Source organism: Apis cerana, linkage group LG1 (assembly GCF_029169275.1).
Source record: "Apis cerana isolate GH-2021 linkage group LG1, AcerK_1.0, whole genome shotgun sequence".
NCBI classification, from domain to species: domain Eukaryota; kingdom Metazoa; phylum Arthropoda; class Insecta; order Hymenoptera; family Apidae; genus Apis; species Apis cerana.
Window position 1 is genome coordinate 2,862,714 of NC_083852.1, and position 19,303 is coordinate 2,882,016.

The following is a 19,303-nucleotide window of genomic DNA, read 5'->3' on the forward strand; positions in this document are numbered from 1 at the left end:
TTCCTTCGATTTCTGTGTCGAGAAAATAGAAGAGACCGTTGTGGCACTGTGGTTGTGCATAGAAAAACTTAATGATACGATGTAAATATATATACTTCAAGAAAGATGAGAAGATGAAGGATATATAAAAGTGAATGAAATACCATTTTATGGTACTGCGTTTACGGAGCGTTAGATCTGTGTAAACTCTGAGCTTGCGCCGATGATGCATGTTGTGCTTAAGCGACTACCGAGGTGATGGTGTTCAAGCGTCATCCCCTCGACGCTCTAGACGATGACACGAAAGTTTTGTCTTTTTTCGAATAGAGAACCAAAAAAAAAAAAAAAAATACTTGTATGCGCGATATTTTTCGTGAAATATTTTTCCTTACTTTCCTTTTTTTCTTTTTTCCTTTTTTCTTTTCTTTTTTTTTTTTTTTTTTAATTTAACATTTTACTTTCTTCGTCAGACAGTATCTCCTCTCTTGGTTTCCAGAGTCGTACGTCGAAATTGCTAAAAGCACAGTAGATTTGCTTTAATATACACAGGCTAACTTTTCTACGCTATTTCAGTCTTAGGATGCGAATATATCTGAGAGTAAAATTCTTGAGAATTACTTTCGAGGATTATTTTCGTCTTTTTTTTTATTATTATTTAATAATGGATACTTAATGCAGTGTATTTTTAAAATAAATTGTGAAAAATACTCTCTCAAGAGCAGTGCTGTTTAAGAGCTGTTCCTGTAGAGAACGTTCGGGCAACATCGGGTAAAATCGGATAACGTCGGCTAATATCGTATAAGATCGAGCATTTTCGGCAATGCAATAGACAATGCAATAAGCAGTAGAGCCTAAAATCTTAAAAATCCAAGTTTGCTCTCATTTCTATTGCTACCCATTGCTCTTAGTATTGCTTGTGGGTATCGTTGCCAGGAGAATTTCATCACAGATTTTGCCACAATGGGCGAACAGCACTGCTCAAGAGCAACTCTTATTTTACTCTTAAATGTATTTACTATTCTTATCTTTCTTTCGTCGTTTCTTCGATTCTTCTTTTTTGTTTCATTTTTATTTTTTTCTTTTTTTTTTTTAATGTAAACTCCTATTATCATCTATTCGATTCTTCGTAATATTTTTCGAATAATATGTTTTCTATTTTTTTTTTTATTTCGCGTTTTTTCTTTACGATAAAACCGAAAGACAGACAGACATTGTTTCACATGTATATCTTGCACTTGAGCTTGCGATATGTTCCTCAATCCCTCTTTGTAAATGGCAAAAACGAATTTTCTCCGCCACTATTTACACGCCGAGACTTGTACATCTGGTTGATTACACCATGAGTCCTGCTGTTTCGTGAGCACATTCTTTTTTTCTCTCTTTCTCTCTCTCTGTCTTTCTTTTTATTTCTATTCTTTATCCCTCTATCACATTCGATATATTTATACACGCAATATATATATTTATACTCGTATAACAAAACAAATCTTATTCGTATCCGCTCTCTTTCTCTCTCTTTCTCTCTCTCTCTCTCTCTCTATATATATATATATATATCTCGACAACAAACCTTTTCTTTATACCAGCTTCTCAGCTTTTGCATCTGAAACTTTGTGCAGCTTCTATCTATCTTTTCTTCTATTCTTCTTCTTCTTCTTCTTCTTCTAACTTTAATCTTTCAATACACTTGAGTAAAGAGCAAAAAAATAAATAAATAAATAAAAGAAAAATAAAAAAGAAGAAAAGAAACTTTCTCTCCTTTCGTTTCGCTTCTTCTATCCGATGATTAATCACCGTGCAATCCATGTTTAGTATTTCAAGCTCGGAACTTTATATATATATATATTTTTTTTTTATTATCGCTATTCTCCCCTTCTCTTTCTTTCTTTCTCTCTCTCTCTCTTTTTATTTACTTTTTTCCAACCAGTCAGGCAGTTTTCATTCGAACGAAAATCCGAAAGCGAAATTTCTCTAAGAAAATCTTACTTCTCAGCATTCCGTTGTTCAGAGAGTTCTTCCTCTTAAGATTATATACAGATATACAGATATACACGGCAGATTAGCCGTGATAAGCTCGATCGAGATTCACGACTTTGTCGAGAAATAAATAGAATAACAACGAAACGACGGATGAACGTATATTTCTTTTCTTTTTCTTCTTCTTCTTCTTCTTTCCTTTTCACCCGCTATTTTTTCTCTATTCCACTCTTTTTCTCTGCCGCTGTCTGTCTCTAATTTCTCTCTGTTTGCTGGAAAGCTTACCCTCAAAAATAGGAGAACCGAGAAGTAAAAGAGAAAGAAAAGCTTATCGTCCATGTTTGCGTTCGGCGTTATGCGTTTTCTAATGGACCATCTTTTTTTTTTTTCTTTGACTCTGAATCGAAGCAGGATCAACGATTTCTCTCGATTTAATTGGCCTCGATGCAACATGGTGTTCCATGTGTTACGCAAGAAATTTGACTGGTCTTTTTGACACGCTTCTCCTTCGATCTTACGTAGAAACAGGGATTGCGAAGGAAAACGAATGTTTGAAATGTTTGAAAGGAAAAAAAAAAAAAAAATAGAGCGAAACAGCCGAAACGAGAAATTAAATTAACAAAAAAAAAAAAAAAAAAGAAAGTATATATATATATATGTATGTATGTATATATATATATATAAAGCAAAAAAGAAAGAAAAAGAACAGAAAAACGAGAATTTTACAGTGTTATCCAACAACGATCGTCGTCATTTGGGAACGTCGCCGCAAGCTGCGTCATCGGCACAACTTTTACACACTACTACTATTTACTACTTAACTACTAACTAACTATTATTACTATTAGTTTACTATTACTACTACTATTTACTACTACTACTACTACTATTACTACTACTACTATCACCTACTTTTGTCGTGTTGTGTATCACCCATCCGACAAATTGAATATATCTAATTCTGTTTCTCTGAGAACCGATACCACATCTCCTCTCTCTTTCTCTCTTTCTCACTCTCTCTCTATCTCTTTCTCTCTGTCATTTTCCTACGAGAATCCAATTATACAGACGCAACTCGTACAACCTCATCCTCGAAATTAGTTGAAACCGATCCTGTCTTTGTTGCAGATGGACATGAAGTCTGTCGGATCGTTCTACTACGAGAACTTTGTAAGTGCAGAAATCTAACCACTGAATCATAAAAAAAAAGCTGATTACATTAATACATATAACAATTGAATAAAAACAATTTTCATTATTTTACTCCTTCGCGAATCGAGTTAAATTTTAGTTAAATTTAAAAAACGATTGTACAGCACTGTACGTAATGTTGATTGCTTAACGTAAAATCTCTTTTATTGATTAAAGGTGCTGAGTTTGAATAAAAGTAGAAGAAAAATTCACGAAAGCCGTTCGTTTCATATCGAAAACAATCTTGAATTTTTAACTTTTAATCGAAAGGAAATTCCGAAAATACGAAACGATCCTTTTTTTTCTCGCATGGAAGAAAAAAAAATTTCAAAAAAAAAAAAGAAAAAGGAAAAGTAGAAGATCGAAAAGAGAACGAACCGAAAGAAAGACGGAGTCGAGGCTTCTTCCCTCGAAACGAGAAGCCTCCACTCAAGGTTCTCGAACCATAACGACGAAACCATCGTTCCAATTAATCGCCAACTCTTTCCCACGCTTCTGTTTTACAGGCCTTCCCAGGAATGGTTCCGTATAAACGACCGGCGGGCGACAAGTCCGGCATGCCGGTCTATCAGCCTACCGGCGCGACGACCTATCAACAGTTAATGCAGCTGCAGCAGCCCTTCGTGCCTGTGTCATGTGAGTACACTGGAACACCACCCCTACCCACCCAAACCTCTAACCAATCGGTCGTGCAACCCCCGAACGTGCAAAGCAACCACCACGCGGTGGTAGTTCAGTCCTCCTCCTCCTCCCAAGGAACCGGCGGCGCCACAGTCAATAACTGCGCCGACGCCAACAATGGCGTGATGATGGATCCCTGCAACAACCCACCGCCACCACCTCCAACCGCCGACAATAACAGTAACAATAGTAACGTGAATAACAAGCAGCCGAATCCAACGCAGAATCACGATGCCGAAAACGCGCACAACTCCCCCGAATTGAATCACGCGAGTCCCGCGACCATTTCGCAGCAGCAACAGCAGCAACAGCACCAGCAGCAACAGCAACACCAGCAGCACCAGCAGCAACAGGCGCAGCAGCAGCAGCAGCAGCAACAACACCAATTGCAACAACAGCATCAACAGCAACAATTGCAGAACCAATTGGCGTTGTCGGCCGCCAGCGTGCAGCCCGCGATGAGCCCGTTGACCTCGGTCGCCGGCCTAACCTCGATGCCGGGCGTGGTCATGGCCTCGATGGCCTCGATGACGAACGTGCCCTCGGTCACGAACATGGTGTCCATGGCCAACTACAACGCCACGAACATGGCAAGTTTAAACATGCTCAACAGCCTGGGCATGGCATCCGGATTGCCCGCGTCCCTTGACCCCGCCGCCCTCGCCAAAGAGGTCGCCCAGAAGAACTACGCGAAAGCGATCAAGCTCTCCCAGGCGTCCCAGTCGTACGGTATCAATCAGCTCACCGCGTTGAACTACACCGGTGTCGCGTTGAACAAGCAAGCGCTGGTGAATCCGGCAGCCGCGGCCGCAGCGGCCGGCAATCCGGCAGTTGCCGGCCTCCCGGCCACAGCGGCGACACCTAGGCCGGTGATTCCGAACCTGACCGGGATTCCCGGCGCCCTCACCTCCCCCCTCTCCGCTGGAATCTTGGCCTACTCGAGGCCACCGACCGGAGCGCCGATCAATCCTTACTCGCTGATGAGGCAACAGATCCTTCCCAATCCTTACGTTCAAGCCTCGATACCGGCCGTTCCTGGGGCGGCCGCGGCCGCGGCCGCCGCCGTCCAGGGAAATCCATACGTGCAGAATCCTTACACGGTTCTACCGGGTGTCGCCAGCATGCCTGGGGTCGCGGCCAGCGTGGCGGCAGCCGGTGTACCGGGTGTACCCCAGATACCGCAGATTCCGAACCCGGCCACGATCGCGGCCCAGCCGCAGGTAGCGATTCCGGTCAGTTCTGGGGTGATCATGCAACCGTACAAGAAGATGAAGACCTCGTAAACGGGAGGGGAGGGGGGAAGGGTCGTTGTCGCTCTCCACTCGAAAAGGGGGATATTTTTCTCGCCCCACCCTTTTCACGTCTCTGGTTCCTTCTTCTGGGCCCTCCGCGTTTTCTCTCTCGCACTCTCTCTCTCTTTTTCTCTCTCTTTCGCAGGGGAACGTCCCGCTAGACACACGTAATATATACAGATGATGGTTGTTCGATCGTCCTCTTCGCGATCGTGATTCCTTCCCCCTAGATAGATAGATAGATAGATAGATAGATAGATAGATAGATAGATAGATGGATCATGGTCGAAGAGGGATACGTATTTTTTTTCTTTTTTTTTTATGATGCAAATCGTTTTTATTTCCGTTTCGTACGGTATAGTGTAGTTTCGACGATAGTGTAGGATACAATATGGAATTGGGAATATCGAAAGAGTAATTAGATCGAAATCGTTGCCGACCTATTTTTTGATTTAGCGTGATAACATAATCGTGAGATTAGAAATATATATATATATATATATATATATATACACACACGTATATACACTATGATTATATTGATTATAAGGAATTGAATATCGTAAAGGGGAACGTTCCTACAAGCGAAAGAGAAAGAAATATATAGCGAGCGAAACGAGAAATGAAACGTCGAAATAAGGGATGAGAAACGCAAACAGACAAGTAAACAAACAGACAAGTAAACAAGAGTTCCGAAAATAGATTCATTTTCTAGTCAGACATTGTCGGTGAACAGTGCCTTATCGACCCGATTCCACTTGGAGCGTTTCGAACGTAAATGCTTACACGTGACGAATATAGAGAATAACGAAGACGCGAAGACTTTTTTGCGAAACGATTAACTTCATTTAACTTCGTCCCTTTTGTTGCGATCGAGAAAAAAAAACAGAAAGAAAAAAAGAAAAAAAGAATAAAAAGGAATAAAAAAAAAATGGAAGAAAAATAATAATAAACCGAACGAGAAACGTCCACGCACGGCAAATTTTTATCGCGTTTTTTTTCACGTTTTTTTGTTTCCTCCCTTTCTTCTGTGTCTTCGAAGACTTGCCAATTTCATCACAATGACGATGAGCCATCCGGAATAAATATTTTTAATCACGACCGTGATCGCGGTTCATTTCTTATTTTCCTTTTTAATTATTATTTCGTTTGTTTTTCTGTTCTTTATTTTATTTTTTATTTTTTACTCCAACAACGTGTTATAATTATTTTAATTATTATTTTTCTAGCGTGTAACGTTTCCTTCTTAGTTGCGTAGATTCTAGAAAAGGAAGAAAAAGAAAAAAGAAAAAAAGAAGCGGAAAAGATATGTTATTAATTTTCCCCCCGCGATACTTACGTGATGTAGAATCGATAAGGTGAAAATATATAAAGTATAATGAATAAGTTGTTGAAATTTCTCGTCGCCACGCGACTTCTTTTTTCTTTTTTTTTTTTTTGTTTCGTTTTGTTTCGAATATTATTTTGTTGCGACACCGGAAATATCGTTCCTCCGATTTATTATTATCGTACTTTATATCGATGTTTGTTCTATATATAGTATATATATATATATTACGCATATAATATATTCTAAATATATATTTTTTATTTTCTAACGCCAATGATGGACGGATACGTTGCTCGGCCTAAAAGTCACGTCACGTGCGATACTCGTGTGCACGTATAAACTTGCCTCTTTCCACCCCTCCTCCCCTCTCTTTTTAAGTAGAATATTATTAGTCCCTTTATTTTTTTGTTCAGCCGTTGAAGTCCATCTTTAGTCGGATATTTTCTCGTTAACCGTCAACTTTCTAGAAATTATTATTATTATTATTACTATTATTATTACTATTACTACTATTACTACTACTACTACTACTATTATTATTATTATTATTATTATTATTGTTATTATTATTATTATTATTATTATAGTCCAAATATCGATCGAATTTTATTCCCTATTATTAATATTGTTTGTTTATCGTTTCTTAAATTTTAACTATTTTTTAATCGTTTACCATATTTTATATATATATATATGTATATATATATATATATATATATATATAATATAAGTTACTCTTAAAGAGATGGAGAGGGGGAGCAGCTGGACGGGAAAATAGAGAAAGACAGTGAATTACAGACATTTTTTTTTTACCTAGTCTTCTATATTCGAGAAATATAATTCTTATATTCGTTTCGCTTAATCCGATTTAGAGACACCTTTTAGGGTTTCAAGTGTTCGTAGAAATCCATGTAGAAAATCAAAACAAAATCATTAAAGTTCTCTTCTCAAAGGATTTGTTTATCTAATAAATTATAAATTTAACATCCCAAGTATAAGTGAAAATATATTTATAAATTGTTTTTATCAATTTCAATTTCAATAAAAAAAAAAGAACAATTTAAACGATTGAAACGAAATCTTGAATATTCTGGAGATTACACGAATTATCCAGCTTGAGGCCTTAAGGGTTGAATAAATCGATCTTCAACTGAGAGACTGGTGTTACGTCGGAATTGTCACTGGAATTTCTACCGATCCGACCTCCCACCCTTTCCAATTAGCTTTTAGGGATATCAATTGAGAACTATTATAGTAACGTATGTTTCCTAGAAACACCTTGCACACATCGATGAGATTTTGGAAAATGGAAACGCCGTCGTGTTCGGGCGATCCTTTTAATTCGTATGATTAAAAATAACGTACGTGCATAGATTTTAGCGGAGAGATTTCGTCCTATCTCATTTTATCTAGTGCTATGATTAATACATACATACATACATATATACATATATAATATATTTATCTATTAGCATTGTAATAGCGCGTGAAACACCGAAGGCAAGCCTCATTTTGCCCTGACACGGATTCAATTCGGGGGAGTTCAAAAAAAAATAAAAATAAAAAAAAAGGAAATTGCACACAGTGAACCTCGTCAATTGCAACTCACGAGCTTATGCATTTAGCCGAGAAGAGAAACAAAAACGAAATAATCGTGCCGAATTGTAAAGAAACACACAAAACAAGCGCAAAATAATATATAACGAATATATTGAAGAGGAAAGAAAAAAGAATTATATAATAAATATTATGTAATAAAAAAACGAAAAAAAAAGGAAAAATATAACAAAAAAAAAACGTGCATTTACAAACAAAAACACTCGCGTAAAGGAGAAGGCTGAAGTTTTTGCGAGAGGAGGGGAGATACGGAGAGGAAGACGAGAGACTTTAATAAGCTGATAACAAGAAAAAAAAAAAAAGAAACGAAAAAGAATTGTACGTGAAACGAGTTCACATGCGCATTACGAATGGTACACGACCGCACAAATTCAACAAATACACACCAACACTGGAAGATAAAGAGATATATATATACATGTATATCTTATATACGCGTCGGAATAATTAGTATATTATAGTATATATAGTATATATTTGTGCATTTCTTCATCGAACAGTAATTTAATTCGAGTGCACGCGAAATGAATATGTCACGCGAATGAGTAGAATTCATTTCTCTGTTCAGCGTATCCTTACACGTGTTTGCCAGTGATTTGAAAACTCGAGGATAACGATGAATTATAAATAACGATGATGATAATAATTAATGATGAAAAAAAAGTATATATATATATACATAAATATAAACATACACACAACACACACATACATATATATGTGTGTGTATGTAAATAATAATTTTCTTTAACGCATTAAAGGAGAAAGTAAGATCGAGGATAAAATTATATTGTATGTATTATTATATACGTATATTATATATATACATTAAGTATTCACTGGCATATACAATGAAGATAGTTAAAAAAGAGAGGTTATGTTGAATGAAAGAAACCGCGAGGTACAACAAAGTACTACGCGACAACGATTATTTAACAAATTTTGAAAATATCAAATTTTTCCTTCGATTCGTATTCGATTAACAATTATGTGAATTTTATTTATTTAGTGAATTGTTCGAAAAATGAAAAATGATTAACCATTACAAACGATGTCCACAAGTTCGCAAACGCGTGTTTCGATCTCCTCTCGGTTTCTTTTGTTTTGGTCGCAAGATTCGAATCGCAATCCCTCAGCTACGATTGCAATACACACGCAATGTGTACGTATTGTACGTGCGCGCGAACGTAACACGCACAAAAAATGTCGAGGCAATTTCTTCGCGGTCAGTTCACACGATATATTCCTTTCTCGTCCCAACGTTGTTCAAGAAACTCGGTCTTCCATAGCGACAGAGTGTACACGCGTATTATTTTGTATCGTTCGATAGACGAAAAACACAAACTGATAGAGATTGCTCTCGTGTCTCGCGGCCAAATGCGGAGTAACTCTGGAAGAAAAGAGATTGGCGATTCGTTGTGATAGTACGTTCTCGATGTATAATACTGACAAGTAACTGTAGAGGACACGTGACATGCGTACATGTACTCAGGCATACATGTTTACATTTTTACATTTACACACACAGAGATACATACATGATGCAGGGTGTATGCGAAACGTGGGATTGAATTTCAGTAAGGTATTCTAGTCAGTGTAGATATAAGATGTATATCTTGTGTAAATGTGATGGGTCTACAAATTTTTCTTTATCGTAGAATAATTTCCAATATGTTATTTGCAATACAAATGCAAACTAATTTAAAATGTTTTTATTTTTATTCTTGTTTTATTAAATATTTATTTATTTATTTATTACGTTCTTGCAATATAATTGTAAGATACGTAATTTTATAAATTTTGAATTAAATTTCAAAATTTTTTTTTATTCTTCTGTTGAATACTTTTATATATTTATCATTATTGTATCAAAAGATCGTAAATTATTTTCAAGTATTATTCGATACCTGAAAATCAATTATAAAGTAATTTTAGAATTTTACCATTAAATTAATTTTACCGTTAAATTTCGAAGGAATAAAAATATTTATTAGAATTTGTAAAAACATAGGTAGTTAAGGGAGGAAGACATTTTGGTGCAATCGAAGAAATATCGTACAATTTTCTATCGACACACTGAGCAGAATATTCTTGCTATATTCGGTTCCTATAAATAGATACACCCTGTACACAAAGATACGTAACGATAAGGTAACGATATACGGTTCGTGAACGAATTCGAATGGCCTCCTGAACTGGAATGCCTCGTACAGAGGATGTGCACAGGTTGTACGCGTTTTTCCGGTTTCTAACGAGTCACGCACACGAACCGACAATTCTAGGGTTCCTCAACTCGCTGTTCACACTTGTACGTACACTATCGAGGGTGGCTGATTTTTTTCTAGATCCACATTGAAATCCTGGAATTGGGAACTTTCTAAAAATTTAATCGTTAATAATCTAATTAATCTGTCAATGAAAAAATTTTCTAAATATTTATCGATATAAATATTTAGCTTATTTTTATTATTATTATTACTTTTTTTTAATAACTTTTGCGATTGAAATAAATTTTTCAAAGGACAATCATCGCGTAAAAGATACACGATCCCAAGATTTCAGTGAGGTATCGATCGAAAAACAGCGGAAGTGCCTTCCCCTTGCACTCGTACACCGTTGCACACAAAACGACACACGTGTACTTGAGTATACAAGAGTAAACTCGAGATAAAAGAAAAACACATTGAAAGAAAGCATCTAATGTCTAATATATATATATATATATAATACTTACATAATAATTATATTTATATTAAAATATAAAATATAAGCATACCTATCGATTAATGTTGCATCTAGATATCGTGCAACGAAGAAATCGTGTCGGCAACGTCGCAAGATGACCGGCCCAATATGGCGGGTGAGCCATCTTACGACCTATGCTGACTTTATTATATATAAATATATACATAATATATATGTGTGTGTGTATATATATATACATATATACACACATAAAAATGTCAAATAAGAATTATAAACGTTCTACGGCGTTAAACAGCGTAATATTACCGCGCATACAGGTAGTATTCATTATCGTGTACCGTGTTCTGTCTCTGATTTTCTCAATTATACTCGTCCTCATGGGCACGTTCGATAAATAAAATCAAATATCGAGCGTGTACGTATATAATGTGCGACCATCGGTCGCGTACGTAATCGGACGACGTCGAAGATGATTTAACGTGAATATATATATATCGGCGAGAAAAACATTCGAGAAAAAGAAATGATTGAAAAGAAAGAGAAACGATTCGACTATTGTGAAACAAGTACGCGCTAATTTTCTTGTAACGCGTTTAGTGCACGCACACACGTACACACATATACACACACACGTGCAGACATGTGACACGTACGTTGCACGATATCATCAGGTCCGATAAAGCGAAACGATAATGATAGAAGGTAGAAGTGAAAAAAAGAAATGGAAAAAAAAAAAAAAAAAAGAGATAACGACACGTCGTCCAATTTTTTTTTCAATGTCAAGGAAACGAATTAAAACAATTATCGATGGTTTAACGACATTATACGTACATACGATATAATACGATATAATTGAGTATATGATATAGCCTCGTGTAGTCTGCGTCGTCGACTCAGAGACAAAGAGCAGAGGGAAGTAATTATATATATATATTCTATGATCGAGAAAAAGGGAATAGAAAAAGTGTAGGAAGGAATGAGACAGTCATTAGGGAATATTTAGAAGAAGAAAAAAAAAAGGGAAAAAAAAAGAAAAGGAAAAGATATATATTACAATATATAACGAAATTTCGAGAGAACGAATGAAAAAATTGATAAACGATGATGCAAATGAGTCTTCGAGGTCCCGAATGCGTTTTTGCGCGTGCACGCTCACGGGGTTTGTCAAGGAGTCAGCCAGTATTTGTAATAATAATGCTTGAGAAATGCATGAATATTTGTTTTATTAATGCTTCTTCTTATTTCATCTCTTTCTATCGAAACAGAATTTCCCGAGAACTCGCTAATCCCTTGTAATATTTATACATATATATATTTATATTTATACATATATATATATATATACATATTATACGATATATATATATGTATGTATATATATATACATATACTCGTATTACTCGATATTGCGCCCATTATTGCTCACAGTTCTTAGCCTCGCTTCCTGCTTCCCTTGTTTTTTAATATCCTTCGACAATCTGTTCGACTTGGTGCTTGTATTGTTACTTACCTTCTTAGCGTTCTTTTTTTCAAATATATATATATATGTGTATTTTTTTTTTTTTTTTTTACATTTTTGAATTTATCAATCGTTAGCGCATCCCTTTTCGCAATTTATTTTCGCATTTCGAGAATTACCGGCAGCAAAACCAATTATAATTTTTATGAATTTTTGGTTCAAAGATGCTCATTATTTTGCGCGAATATTTGTATTTTTATTTTTATTTTCCTCGATTCATTTTTTTTTTTTTCTTTTAACAGCGTCACTCTCGATGGATTCAACAAAAGAGAGAAAAAGAAAGTGCAAAATATTCGTTTCAAATTTTGTTTTGTATTTCCAAGACGGTGTAAAATTGCTCGTTTCTCACCTGAAAAGAGCCCACACCTTGAACGATGCCAAGCACACGGTCGTTTTTTGAAACCTTGTAGATGTTAGCCGCTTCTTTATTATGACGAACGCCATCAAAGCGAGCGTTCTTGTATATTTTTTTTTTTTTTTTTTTTTAAACTATCTTATTTCTTTCTTGTCTCTCTGACCGTAAAATTACGTTTTATATATATATATATATACACACACACACACGTATGATAAGTGTGTATATGTATACACATATTCCTGACCTTTTCGCCTCTACCACAGCTTATCCTTGCGCTTTAGTTGCGAAATTCAGAGGCACGAAGGAGTAATATCTAGGTATATTATCCGTTTATCTTATCACGTCGACGTTCCCGCTCCCTGAGCCACATTTTTATCAACAATCGCCACATTAGACTTATCCTTTCCCCCCTCTCCGTTATTATTTTACTAATAATTGAAGAAGGGAAGAAGGTCGATATAATTACATGAATTTATATATATACTTGCGATTTGATTATCTTTTGGATCGATGAAAATTGTTGGATCAAAATGTCAAAACGTTTAACGATAGTTCCTTTTTGAGTAATTAAAGCTCTTTTTGCATAAAATTGAAGATTTTTCTTTATTAGATTTTCAAAAATATTATTTTAAATAAGAAGAGAGAAAAGGGTTAAAAGATATAAATACTTACGCCAATCTTACAAAAGTTTTGAAATCTTGGGTGGAAAGAAATGCCGACGAGTCAATTAAATTACAAAGTAATTTAAAAATATATCTCATTATATAGACTCGTCTTCTTTAATTGCTTCGAAGGAAAAATAAATGTAGAGGAAGGAGGAATGGCCTAAAAATTAGAATAATCGATCGATTTACTATCTCGATTAAATTTCCCTTCGAATTCCAGTAGGAAATACCCAACATTTTCAACAGTCCAACAAGATGATCGATAACGACAATGAGAAAGTTACAAAGGTATGGAAATCGACCTTCTTCGAGTTAACTTCCGATATCCAAGTAACGAACCCCAAACTCTTCCTGCGTTCGGTCGGCTTCTTATTCAGCTTCGATTATTATATTATTTAGCCGCTATCGCCTGTGTAAGAATATATATTTACGCGCGTGTGCCTATATATATATATACTGAATTGTTTTGTAATTTGCTTGGCACATGGAGAGAGACCTTTGCAACACGTCGAGTCTCGGTTAACCGTGGGCAAAACGCTTCACCGAGAGGATAATCGTGATTCCAAAGGGTGTGTGTCACCGAAACAGGCTGTATTCATGCATCTCTATTTTACAACCTATGTATATTTTATACATATATCTCTTATACATATATATATATGAAATAATCCACGCTTTTGATCGCATCAAGTATATACATATATGTATTATACAGTACTATAACGCGCCGAGGCCTCCTCACCTGTTTCGATCGCTTTCAAAATATTTGCCTTGCGATTCAAAGGCGAGAAGAGTGCTACGCAGAATTGTTCGACGATCATATGCTACGCGACGTTCTGTGTCATCGACCACGAGAAAAGAAAAAAAGAAAAAAGGGAAAAAAAGGAAACGATTCTAAAAAAAGTGTGAGATTCTTAAAAGGGGAAGTGATAACGAAAAGACAAATATATACATTCCGTTAATTTTCATTTAACGGTTATTTTTCGATTCACCATTCTTGACTCTTAACCTCACGTTTGAGGTGACACGAAACGTACGCGCATGCGCGCACACGCACACTGCTACCCAGTGGCAGTAGTCGCGACGGTTCCAGAAAAAGAAAAGAGATATTTATATACATAACGCGATATGAAACTCGTCGATGCCATTACGTATCGCGAATACGTAAAATAAATGTTCATGGCACCGCACGAACAGACCTGGAGCAAATTAAACCGGAGCTGCACTCGAATGGCCAGGACGATTTGACCGATGGTTTATCGCCGCACTCTAACGTCCAACGTGTGACGGCCGATCGGTGGATACGAATGGACAGAATCGGTTCTCATCGGTTGTCCTTTTCATCATTTCCCTCTTTATTTCGAATACATCGTGAAACTTGTCGATCGAATAACTCCAGAAGAGGATGCATGTACACTACGTATACAGATTGTATATATACGTACAGAAGGAGAAAAAGAATACGAAGAAAGAACGTGATATTTGGATCGGCCGGTTAGATCGTAGATTCTGTCCAATCTGTATACACCTGTGTCGATATAGAAACCGATGTGAAGCACTCTTTCCGATGTAAGTATCGCAGTAGCACTTTATTTTGTCGCATATGCAAGCTTCAAGCACTTCGAGCTTCACGATTAATTATATACATATATATCTCGTTGTATCCAGCGAGACACTTTTCTTTTTAGACGCGTATTAGAAAAACCGCTTCTTCTCTGTATTTTGATTAGCGCGCACGTAGATCATACATCTCTCTCTATCTCTTTTTTTTTAACGGCTTTCACACGCGACACGCGTACCGTAGAATGTTATTATAATCGATGGCTTGTGCTCGTATCTTTTTTCTCTGTATCTTTCATCGCTACTTATCATGTACGAACGAAATAAAAACAAATGTTTTCTTTGCTATATATCTCTTTATATCTATTTTCTATGTCTTTTCTTCTCATTCGCATTCTCTCTATCTCTGTCTATATATATATATATTTGTTTTTTTTTTTTTTCAATTTATTTCATTATTGCGATTCAGTTCCTAACATTGCGACATGAACGTTACTTACCAACACGCGCATGGTGTCAATATTTATATATATATACGTCACATAATACTGAACATATAATAATTAAAAAAAAAAAAAAAGATCACACGAACATAACATAAAAATAATATAAAGCTTAAGCGCATGCGAACACGATATTTTATATTATTTCACGATATATATATATATATATTTATATTTGCGGAGAAAAAGCACGACTGCATTTGGTTCGTGGAAACGAATTAAATTATATTCATTCCAATTATCCGCTTATCCTTGTAACAAACATACAACGCTTTCTCGTCGAGAGAAACGAGAGAGGCCATATTAGATCGTAGCTGATATCATATATCGTCATTGCTGTGAATCTTGTACCATTTTTTTTGTTTGTTTCTTAATGCGTGTAACACATTACATGCTCACATTACACACATACGCACACGTATACATACATACATACATACACACATACATACGCACAAGGGAGAGCAAGGAAAATAATTGACAATGTATATATATATATAACACGATACACACACACGTACACACATGCGATCCGACCAAAAAAAAAAAAAAACAATCAGTTGCACGTTGAATCGCGCGATCGTTCATAATCTTCTCTTTAAACTTTCTGTTTCATGCTTGCCCTCGCCTGGATTTCCAACGCACGTCTTTCGACCGACAAATTACCACGCATACAATTGTTTGATCTCCGTCCCGTCAACGCTTACATTCCGGTTCCATCGACGATACCTCCCCGATCCCTCTCTCACTGTACCGAATGTCCGGCCACACGACCGCACTACGGCCCTCCACGCACGTGCCCGAATCACCCTATCTCCCCGAAATTGATCCTGAAACGCCGCACGTGCCTGAGTTACCCGCCCGTTCCACGGAATCTGCGACGACTGCTGCGAAATCCAATCCCGCATCCTTCTCCGATTAATTGCATTCATGTGGCGATTGTGACCAATCTCTCTCTCTCTCTCTCTCTCTTTCTCTTTCTCTCTCTCCCTCCCGCGCACATGACAAACCTTACGCTTCTTCTCTCCTATTTCTCTGTCTCTCTCCCTGTCTCTCTCTATATACACATATATTTATATTATTTTCTCGTCCTCTCCCGTTTTCGTCCTCTCCCTTCTCTTTCTTCCGGCGGGGATTTTCATTCCTGTCCCTTCCTCGTTCATCGTGATTAATAAATTTCTTAATTCACGTCCCGATTTTTATTTTCCTCCTTCTCCTCCTCTCCCACCGAACGAAACTCGTACTCTCTCGTCACACGTTATTCAACGGGTTATATATATATATATATATATTTTTTTTTGTGTCGTCACACACTCGTTTCTGTTACATCACGACGATAAAAAAAAATGAATTAAATACAATCACGTGTATTTCATATATATATATATATATATATGTGTATACATATATCGATCGACAAACGAAATATAATACGTCTCTCGGTGATGGGCCGTCTCACGAATATCGTATTTATCCTCGGAATTACCGTTTTCGGTCTCGAATTCGGACACGGTATATTCTCTTCTGCGCGCAACACGCCCGTACCTGTCCTGTTTGTGCACATGTTGTAACGTATACTCGATCGTTCCTCCGCGATGACTTTTTTTTTTTTTTTCTTTATCCGTGGATACCGTGATCGACACACGTACACATCAATACACGTATATATATATATATATATATGGTTTATAATACATATATATATGTATATATATATATATGAACTGGCTTGGTATGTGTGCACCGCTGCCGCATTATCGCTGCCATGTTCGCCCATCACCCCGTGAAACAACCACCGACAATTTATCGTGTTATTTACGACGTGTTTTGCATATATATATATATATTTATATTTGTGTCCGCGTATACATACACACACGCACACACACACATACGCACATATTTTTCGTGCACACCCTGGTACATGCATATATATGTATATATATATATATCCCATTATTTTTGTCATATATTGAAAAACACACACGGTGATGATTAACGAACATACGTTTAAATAATAATAATTTTTAAAAAAATGAAAAATCGAAAACAACCGCAATGATGCGCGCGATGATTATCGTTAATAATGGTGATAAATTTACACACGGTTATCACGCGTCCGCACACATGCATACATATATACATACAAATTTCTTTCATCATCCGTGAATAATATTCACATTATCATTCTGTTGTAACTCTCCCCCCTTTTTGGCCCCCTTCCCTGCCGCCCACATCGACCACCACTTTTTTTTCTCCATGCACCATGATCGGAAAATAACGAAATAACCGTTGTGACCATGTCCATCGACCAAAAAAAAAAAAAAAAATTACGAATTTGCCAAAAAATAAAAATACCACGAATAAAAATATCTCTTATCTTCGCATCCCCTACTTTTTTTGGCGGACATCTTCCAACGAACGATGCGACGATAAATGCGACAATGATTTTGAAAAAAAAAAAACAAATGAAAATACCCTCATCCTCAAAAAAAAAAAATATATATATAACAACAACAAACTGTTACCACTATTACCTACTATTACCTACAACATACTCGAATTCTTTTTTTTTTTCCGTGTACATGTACCTGGGTGCTCCGAGGGCACGTTTCGACGTGCTTCACTTTGATTTTGGTGCCTTCTCAACCGAATTCGCGACCGACTGCCAATATTAAAAACCTGATCATATGAAATAAACTAAAACCAAATTAAAAAAAAAAACAAAAAAAAAAATTCTAAAAATATGTAATAATATGTAATAATAATTTTTTTTAAAAAAAACTACTGCTACTTCGAAAATACTTCGAAAAAAAATATATATATCTAATAAATAAAAAAAAAAAAAAAAAAAAAACCGTACCGAACACTGCCTCGTTTGCTGCATGTGGATCGCCTTAGCAGCCTTAGCCACTGTCGGGGCCCAAGTGGTCCCCCAAAACGCTCACTGTGTCGTCTACACAGACAGCTGCGGACAGGTAGACTCATTATTGTAACCAGTTTTTTACCCAGTCTCGGGTCTGCATTAGAAGCGCCAGACGCTGATTGAACAGGTGAAACGAGTTTTCGAGATGCATGCGTGGTAATGTGCCTGTGTTACCTCTCATTTATGTGTTCTTTTTTTTTTTTTTAATCTTTTTTTTTTATCTTTTTTTTTCTCTCTCTCTCTCTAATAACAATCTTGTTTGTCAATAACGATCCCGGTCCACGTGGATCAGGAACCATTTAGTCGTGTGGTGTTTTTTTTGTTGGTGTAGCAAGAAACGAACACGTTCCACCCGTGGACGAATTTCACGGTGTTTCGTCCATACGAGACGATCCGTCCATATAGGAAGACAATTGTCCTATCCACGGCCTCGCGACTAAAAAAAAAAAAAAAAAAGAAAGAAAAGAAACTTTAACTCTCGCGCAGATCGTCATGGTGCTTTGATGCAAGCCCGAACTTTTTAATGCTGCTAACCTACAAGGTTAACAGGGGGGATGGTGGCGCTTCGATCGCTCCGAAGTTTCATTTTATATTTCATTTCACGCTTTATTTTTTCAACGATACTTGATACCTCAAGGTATTTTTAGTACCTACTCACGAGGGATGATTTTTTTAAAGTTCGGATTTTTATTCACGATTTCTCCTTTCGGAATTGGAACGATTGAACGTGATGCACCTGAACCTTCGATAACTTTGGCTAACACGTAGCTTTTGGGGGCATCTCCCTCACGACTGCTCACCGCAACTATAACTGCGAATAACCACTGCCTTATCTGGTGTTTGTCTATTATTATTATTATTATTATTATTATTATTATTATTATTATTATTATTATTATTACATCAATAATAATTATTATTATTCTTATTATTATTCTTATTCTTATTCTTATTATTATTATCATTATCATTATTAGTATTATTATTGTTAGTATTATT

General features: G+C 36.3%; 1 protein-coding gene and 1 long non-coding RNA gene across 26 annotated transcripts in view; one reads left to right on the forward strand and one right to left on the reverse strand.

Moving 5' to 3' along the window:
• LOC107992839 (protein muscleblind) overlaps positions 1 to 19,303 on the forward strand; it is a 455,871-nt gene that overhangs the window by 411,384 nt on the left and 25,184 nt on the right. For 14 of the 25 annotated variants that reach the window (XR_009832635.1, XR_009832642.1, XR_009832666.1 and 11 more), the window contains 2 exons: positions 3,085 to 3,126; positions 3,654 to 3,783. The exons of 1 other annotated variant lie outside the window; for it this stretch is intronic. Coding sequence is in view for 19 of the 24 variants with exons in the window: in XM_062085025.1 (XP_061941009.1) it covers positions 3,085 to 3,126; positions 3,654 to 3,783 (172 nt within the window). In the remaining 5 variants the exon portion in view is untranslated. Of the gene's footprint in view, positions 1 to 3,084; positions 3,127 to 3,653; positions 15,224 to 19,303 lie in introns of those variants that run through there. 10 more of the 25 variants (XM_062085004.1, XM_062084985.1, XM_062084979.1 and 7 more) reach the window with 3 other exon arrangements.
• LOC133667337 (uncharacterized) lies at positions 12,747 to 19,187 on the reverse strand. The gene is made up of 2 exons (XR_009832736.1): positions 18,242 to 19,187; positions 12,747 to 18,043 (listed from the first exon to the last, which is right to left on the reverse strand). It is a non-coding gene; the product is annotated as an uncharacterized LOC133667337 (long non-coding RNA).